At 33.2% G+C, this 8,508-nt stretch overlaps 1 protein-coding gene across 1 annotated transcript; it reads right to left on the bottom strand.

Annotated features, from left to right (window-relative positions):
- Nucleotides 1-235: 235 nt before the first annotated feature.
- On the bottom strand, nt 236-8,492 carry LOC111616726 (protein SMG8-like; the record flags this gene model as incomplete). The annotated part of the gene is made up of 5 exons (XM_023358099.1): nt 236-448; nt 816-903; nt 4,365-4,504; nt 6,280-6,500; nt 8,348-8,492. Coding segments are annotated over 5 exons (789 nt in total), but the record flags the coding sequence as incomplete, so codon positions are not given.
- Between the last annotated feature and the right edge of the window lie 16 nt (nt 8,493-8,508).

Raw genomic sequence — 8,508 nt, 5'->3', positions numbered from 1 at the left:
TTTTTTGTTGCTTTTTTTGTAGATAAAAATGCGCACGAACTTATGGACTGACCTGATACCATTCCAAGTAAGACGTATTTCTGATATGTGGTATATAGGTCCTATTGTGATAAGTTTTGGTCACTCTGGTATATACTTTGTTTAATCTTAGAAAATGATCCACTTCACATTATCAAAAAATAAATTTTCTAATTAGGTTTATGAATATATTTAGCTTATTATTTCTTTATGAGTCTCTTATTTAAAATACAATTTATAATATATAAAAGTTAAAATTTCTAAACACACTTACTGGATTCATGCATTGATTTCCGGTAAGACTCAAAATTTCACACATTTGATGCCCAGTATGCCATAATCTTTCGCAGTCTTCTCTCAGTTGATGCGCATACCTTTGAAAAGCCGGTCCTCTAGCATGCATCGAAAACACTTGTAGTGCATGAGCTAACTGAAAAGATTCAATTAGTTTATTAAATTTATTGGCATTTAAGAATAAATCTCTGTATAAATATCAACATAACACAATAGTGACCACTTTTATGTCCAGTACTTGGGTGTAATATGTGTGCTTACACCAAAAAAAAACTGATTTTTATTGCTTGCTGCACCAAAAGTGCCACAGTGGTGATTTTTGGTACTAAACATTAAGAAGAAAAGTGGCAGATTGTAAAAACAATTAATTATAATATCACTCACATATAAAGTACATAGAACGCTTCATTTAATTCTTGTCTCAAACCAGATACCCAAATGCAATAATTTACATTACTAATTTAGTTTATGATAAAGTTTTATCAATAAAACTATCTATTTACCTTTCTTTGATGATATTCTGTTGTATAATGAGACGGAAGATTTTCTTGATATGCGGCGGCTGCTATCGGCAAAACTTTTCCACATCGCCTGTACGAAAATCAATACATTATAAAATATTTCTATATGTGTGTCAATCGTTACTTTGTTATCATTTAAGTTATGTGCATTAAGAATAATACAAGAGTGCATTAAAAATAATACAATTCAATAAAATTCAAACTTTGACAGCTAAAATACGTTCAAAAAATTGAAACATGTTACAATACTAAAAAGCAGAGAAATAGTGTGGCACAGCATAAATAATTTATTTCTTTTGTTTGTTTTATTATTTAAATCAATTATGCCAAATTTTGAATTGGTAATAATGTCTTACACTTGATGGCATCTTAGAATCAAGGAAAAAAATATTAAAACCTTACTCTATCATGTTTGTTTTCGTTAGCAGACAGAAATACATAAACTGCAATCTTTTATATAAACTCTAAGGATTCATCATATTTGAATCAAACCACTCACAAGACTTTCTGAGGATCCAGTCAGGTTTCAAATCTACATTCTCTATAGCATTAGTTTTCAACATATAGTCTGTGGACCACTGGTGATCTGCAGACTGATTTAGTCATTTTTCTAAAATGTCTAGCCAAGGGAAAGAATATACTGTACCAGTCGACCCCCCTACAACACTTAATAATTCCATTTTATATGAATTCCATGTTGTACAAGTCACTTAGACTTTACAAATACGTATGCCGGGCTGTGAACGGCTCACGTATTTGTAAAATCTGAGTGACTCATATAACATGAAATTCATATAAAACAGAATAATCAACAGTGTTATAGGGGGGTCGACTGTATTTAAAACCAGGTTCACACTGTCATACAAATCACACTAACAAAAAGAAATTCCATTAGCATTGCACTATGCAATACTAACTGAGTTAGAATGTGAAAAACCACGGAGCAGTAAGCCAATGGCTTTACTACCTCAACCATCTGTATTTTAATATTATCTGCACTAACAATATTGTAATACAGTAGAGCAGTGTTTTTCAACCTTCTTGAATACGCGACCCCTTTACAAGTTAAAAAATTCTGGCGACCCCCCCAGGGCCATATTAAAACTATATCTGTGATTTTAAAAACTATGTATTTAATTTTCTTTCTTTAAATATCGATCGAAAAACCAATTGTACTGTAAAATAAACAGGCACAGCCTTCTCACTGAAATTCTAGTTTTTTTTATTGTAGTGTAGGACTTACAAACACTTGTTTTTTTCTTTAACCCGCGACCCCCCGTGTAAGGCTTTGCGACCCCCCTGGGGGTCGCAACCCACAGGTTGAAAAACACTGCAGTAGAGCATCGCTTATCCGACTCAATTGGGACTAGGGTTAGCCGGATAACTGAAAAAACGGATAACCGAAAAGTATGAAAAAATACATTATTANATTGAAAAAACGGATAACCGAAAAGTATGAAAAAATACATTATTAGTATAGTATATTATTATATCCCATGTAATTAGTATATTAGTATATTGCTATTAACCTACTTCGCATTTAATTTTCATCGATGTTAAGTCTAACAAAAAAATTTTTTTTAAAATAATAATCGTCTCTATTGTGTCGTTAAAAATTATTTTTAAATTATTTTATTGATCACAAAACAAACAACCACTCATAATTAGAAAATTAAGCCTCGTTTAAATACTGGCATCCCTTTCATGGTCGAGCCAGTGTTGCCAGCTAAAACACCAAAAATTTAACGAAAATAATATTAAAGTAGCCAAGACATACCCAAATATTATAGCGCCGCATCACCAGCGGACATTTGAATTTGCCGACTAGAACGCGGTCGGTTAACCGATGTGACGGTTAATCGGGGGTCGAATAATCGATGCTCTACTGTAAATATATTTTATACACTGTTTTAATTTTATTAAGTCTTTGAAGACTTAATAAAATTAAAACAGTGTATAAAATATATTCAAACTCTTCTATTTTAAAATAAATATTTTTATATATTTGAATCCACAAAACTGAAATGCATTTATTTTTTTTCAGAAAAGATGTCTTATGATAATTTTTTATAATATAGAATTTGATTATAATTGTTTGGCCATTTTCATCCACTCGAAATGGATCTTACAAATTAGTAAAATCATTAGAGTACATAAAAGTGTGAAATGCTAATTTGTTGACATTCGATTCCTATCAATGCCATGTCACTAATCATGTCATGAAGCACGGGAAGCGAGGCCACGCATTAAGCACATGGTAAATTATTTCAACGAGCACTGAAAAGCTCACAATTTGCCACTTTGCAAAGTGATTAGCAACGCAGCATCAACTGGAATCGAATACCAACAAATTAGCATTTCACACATTCTATTTGCATCATTTGTGTATGCAGGATGTCCTTTTGTACCGAATCTGTCCTGCTCTACAACTTTGTAATTGATCTCTTTTTGTACTGCACATCGTTTTCAAAACAGAAACACTAACTTCTGAATTTTATCACTAGGGGTCCTGCAAGCAGTCTCATCTTGTAACACACAGTCACTTTAACTATACATCATGTTTGTAATTGTATTTCTTAACATTCTTCAGTTATGTGAGTGTATAAGGACTTTACAGCATCCCATATATAAAAATTAATATAAAATATATAAATTAAATAATTTATTGAAATAGATTTCATTTAATAGATAGAATAAAAATTATTTTTTAACTGAAAATTTTAGAAACTCTTTAAGAACAATGCATATAGATGACAAAATTATGATAACGATAAGCACTGACGATGAACTGAACCAATCGGGTTTGTTCTTATTCACCCAGTTGTCGAAGCTTGGGTTTCCCTTTGTTTCTTATGCATTAATCTTTTGTGGCAAACAAGTGGTCGTCATTAAAAAGCCAATTAGTCAGACTAGGTATTTATACTTGTTGCCATCTTAAATTTGATATATGGTTGTGCGCAAACAGATTTAAACATTAGATTTTATTCAGAATTAAGTAAACACAGTAAAGCCTTGATTTCACATGATCAGAAAACAAGCAGAAAACAGACACGGGCAAATCAATAGAATCGGTTTCAATTAATTTTTGTTTACTTCTTTTTTCCACTGTAATGTGAGCAAAATTAAGTGAATTATAGTGCTATCTGTAATCATCTGTTTATAGATGTAAAAAACAAAAATAAATGATGTTGCCATTGTTAATGCATTGTCACTACTGTTTTATGATTCCCTATTGTGGTTCTCAACCATTCTGAAGCCATGGAACATTATTTATATACTTTCTATTTTGGAAACCTATCATCAATATATTCAAAAATCAATAAGTAATTCCATGTTTAATATTCTCGCATAAAGCAATAAACTAATAAACTTTACTCTATTGAACGACATAGTAAACTTTGAATTGTCTACAAATAAAGTAATATACATGTACATTTGAACAAATTTAAAGTAAAAACCTACAAGCCTATACTATTTTCAAAACAACCAAAAAGTATGCACTTTGTGAAGAAATTAATAAATATTTTTTACCCTTCTGAAAATCGTACGTCGATGTCTAATGCGGTTCTCAGACTATTGTGAATGGAGCTACTTCTCGATTCTTTGGGCTCACTTAAAAACCAATTATACAATTTATTGGAAATTTCAAACCAGGTCTTTACTGATGGCAACTGTAAATAAATTTAAACAAAGTAATTTATTTTCAAAAACTTTTGAATAAAATCTCTAAAATAATAAATTCTTTATATATAAAATATAAAATAAGAATATAAAATGTTAAGGATAAAAATTCATCATCTCAAACAAATTACGCTAATGAAGTAATATACTCAATTGTGGAAAACAAACAGCAAAAAATACTGCCTTTGAAAAGCAATTTCATAATTAGTATGTCATTTCAACAAGAAAAATATATATTTACACTCTTTCCAACCTGTGAGCACTAAGCAGACTCTTTTGATTGTGCCCATTGTTGCCGGTTAAGCTCTCAATGGGGCAACTGTTGAAACGTGGAATTCAAAACATTTGAGTCGAACCTCATGAAACTTTCTGAGAATCCGGTCTGGATTCAAATCTAGATCCCTCACAACATTGGTTCTAAACATGTAGTCTGCAGATCAGTGGTGGTCCATGAACATGTGCCAGATGGTTCATAGACCAATCTAGTCATTTTTCTAAAATGTAATTACATACCGTTTAGCCAAAGGAACACAATATACTGTATTTAAAGCTCGATTAACACTGTTGTACGAAGCACTATGAACAAATGCTAACAAACAGAAATGCCATTAGCACCTCATTAGGAAACACTAATCGAGTTAGAGTGGTGAGAAAGGTTTTGTTTACACTCACTAATTTTAAGGAAAATATTAATTGGTTGAATGATGTTCAGTAAAAGTTGAGATACTTTAAACTCCTAACGAACCAAACGAACTGGTCGAACAGCTGCCAAAAGGGCACAAATTGGCAGTTTGTTTGCCAATATGAACCTAGTTTAAACACCACTTATCTCTTAGGTTACCAGATACACAAAATCCTTTGACATGCATCTAAGGTAATTTTTAAAGGAAAAGAAATGAAAAAGGACATGGACATTAAGTGATTCTGCAGTTTTCTTTGGAAAACTTGCACCAGGAAGCTGATATCTTTACTGTTTCGGTTATCCAATTGTCAAAACCTGTCCAATATTCTTAATTACTAATCCAATATTTTTTGTTATAATCTCCTGAAGGAAATGTTAATTGTTACAACAAAGAAAAAATTATTAAACATTTATATAAAGTCATTTCCAACAATTTAGTATATATAATTATTTAGATTCCTCAATGTACATTGTTAGATTGAATCACAAAAATATTTTATTTATTTTAATGAATAATGATTGATTAATAGACTGGTTAATGCGTGACGTTAGTATATTTTAGGTTACTAACCAGTCTGCAATTAAAATACACAGGAATATCAATACAATCTGAAATTATATTTTTCGCAAATAAGCATGAAGCAATTTGATAAAAAGTCTGTAAAATAATTTTGTGTTAAGGCTGGATTTAAGGTCGCTAGCCATTGCCGAGACCGAGAAAACACCATCCACTTTATAGTCAAAGTCACAATGTTCAACTCTAGTGTTGTGTTGCCAGACCAGAAGTCCGCATCTATAGTTCAAAGTTTAGTAGAGTGGAAGACGGTAAACATAGCAGAACCCTGCAAACTATGCCAATGCAGCAATATTCTGCCATTGAATTATAAATCGACCCTTAGCTTCTGCTCTGAAAACTAAGTTCAAATCCGGATCAAAATGTCAGTAACTTTTAAGACAGAAGACAGAAAGTGTGCTAAAAACATTAGAAATTATTCGTGAAAGATCTTTTTTTCTATTATTTTATGTAAGAAATGTATCAAACTTGATATTATTTTTATTTTAGATTATTAAAATAAAAAATACTTCAAAATAAGCAGGAATTGGATGACGTCCAACATTATCGTCAAATCCTTTAGTAAGAGCCATTTGAATGTGTTGCCAGAGGAATGAATGAAAACTGTGATCGCTTGTACTTTCTTCCGATAAAAATGACAGTTTTCCACTTCCGTTTCCTACAGCATTGACGTTCTGCATGCTTCCACGACGACTCAGTGCATAGCTTTTTAATCTTAAAGAGGAGGTATCTGAAGTATCAAAATAAATTTGTCATAAAATAAAATATATCATTATATATACAGCTACTGCCATAAAAATTAGTGCACCATGAAGGAATTAGTTGTATTGCTGCAAAACTTGGCATGCAGCTAAGTCTCAAGCAGATATGGAAATGATTAGAGTTATTGCTTGACAGCTCGTTGCATAATGACAGCAGAGGGCATTAAAGTGCATCCGCCTTGGCCTATAAAAAAGCATGCAAAGGCATCTTGTCTGTAATTTGCCAGTTGCAGAGGGATACTGTATCACTAGAGATGCCTTTATGTCACAATTGAAAACTGTATGAACAGCTAACTGAGTTTGAGAAAGGAAGGATCATTGGCTTGAGAGAAGCCAGATGGTCATCTTGCTGAATAGCCCACCACCAAGGCCATTCTGACAACGCTTTGAAGAACTGTTAGGACCAGTGGACAAAAGAGTGTGTGCACACACTGTGCCCAGGCTCAGGATGAAATTGGCAGACCACTAGTCCTCTAACAAGCATGCACACAGCCAACTGTATTGTTGTCTGTCATCTGAACACAAGTGGTACCATCATTACAGGCCCCCATGTCTGTACATATCATTTCTAGGTGCCTGGGTGAGGAACATTTGGTATTGCAGCGGCCATTACATGTACTGCCATTAACCATCACCCACCATTGCCTCTGGAATGGTGTCACTCTTGATGGGATTTAACCGCAACAGAATAGAACTGAGTCACCCAAAGCAAAAAATTCAGATTCAGTTTGGGCACCAATGACAGCAATTTTTGTGTCTGAAGGCCCTGTGGTGAACACCTCAGAGCGGTATACCACACCCACAGTTGGTTTGATTGTCTGGGATGCCATCATGCATGACAGCTGGTTACCGCTAGTAGTAATCCAAGAGACCATGACAGGCCCAGTGATATGTTAGTGGCATCCTGAAGCAACATGTGTTGCCTCTTGGACAATAATTGGCCACACATTGCAAATGTATCAAATGACTGCTTTCGCCATATTGCCACACTTCCTTGGCCTGCCTGGTCATCTGATTTGTCACTAATCAAACATGTCTGGGATTATCTGGGATACCAAGCTGGACAGCCTAAGAGTCTGGCAAACTAGAGGACCACTTGAAACAACTGTGGACTGAGACACTGCAGGACACCATACAGCACCCATATGCCTCCATGGCCATATTATGTCATATATTCACATTAGAGGTGGCCCAACAGGGTACTAGAATTTCCTTTCATTTGTAGTTTTTCCTGCAATAAATGGTCCTTTTGCTTTCATTTTGTAATCACTTACTTATATCACCATATAGTTTTAGTATTATACTCACGCCAAGTAATAGTAGTATATATGGAGTCTTTATTCATAACAACCTCCAAAATGTGCAACACACCCTTTCTGGAACTGCCCAACATATGGATCGCCTTATATAAACGGTTAAACAGCGATTTACATCATCTGTCACATTGTTGATGTGGGCCAGCAACACGCATGTGCCATATTACATCATACATATTCGAAATTTATAGCCATTTCATATCAAGTTTATTCCAAAAGCGTTTTATTTAAATTTATATGCGTTCTTTTCCATTTCAAATGTATATGTTAACTTAAAAAGCTTTTTATTTCGCCTAAGGACAACGAAAATATATTTGTTGAAAGCGCTCGAAAAGAAAACTATTAATAACGCCGTACACAGTGAAAATTTATTTTACTACTTATATCACCATTACACTCACATACACAATTTCATTTAATTCTGACAACACCTTTTTGGTGTACCAATTTTTATGGCAACAACAGTATTTATTAAGTAAAATTTATAGAAAAAATCTTACCAGATTCTTTAGAAATTGAACAAAAATCTCTCAGCTGTGATATAAAAAATCCAACAGGATCCTCTATAACCGGTTGCGATGTGGAAACGTAAACAAATTCTTGATTGGCAGGCACAGCAAATAAGGAATTGCCACTAACATTAATATAAAAAAATTCAAAT

Source organism: Centruroides sculpturatus, unplaced genomic scaffold (assembly GCF_000671375.1).
Source record: "Centruroides sculpturatus isolate CEXI.00-Female unplaced genomic scaffold, Cexi_2.0 scaffold3844, whole genome shotgun sequence".
NCBI lineage: Eukaryota > Metazoa > Arthropoda > Arachnida > Scorpiones > Buthidae > Centruroides > Centruroides sculpturatus.
This window is presented reverse-complemented; position numbering and strand designations above follow the sequence as displayed.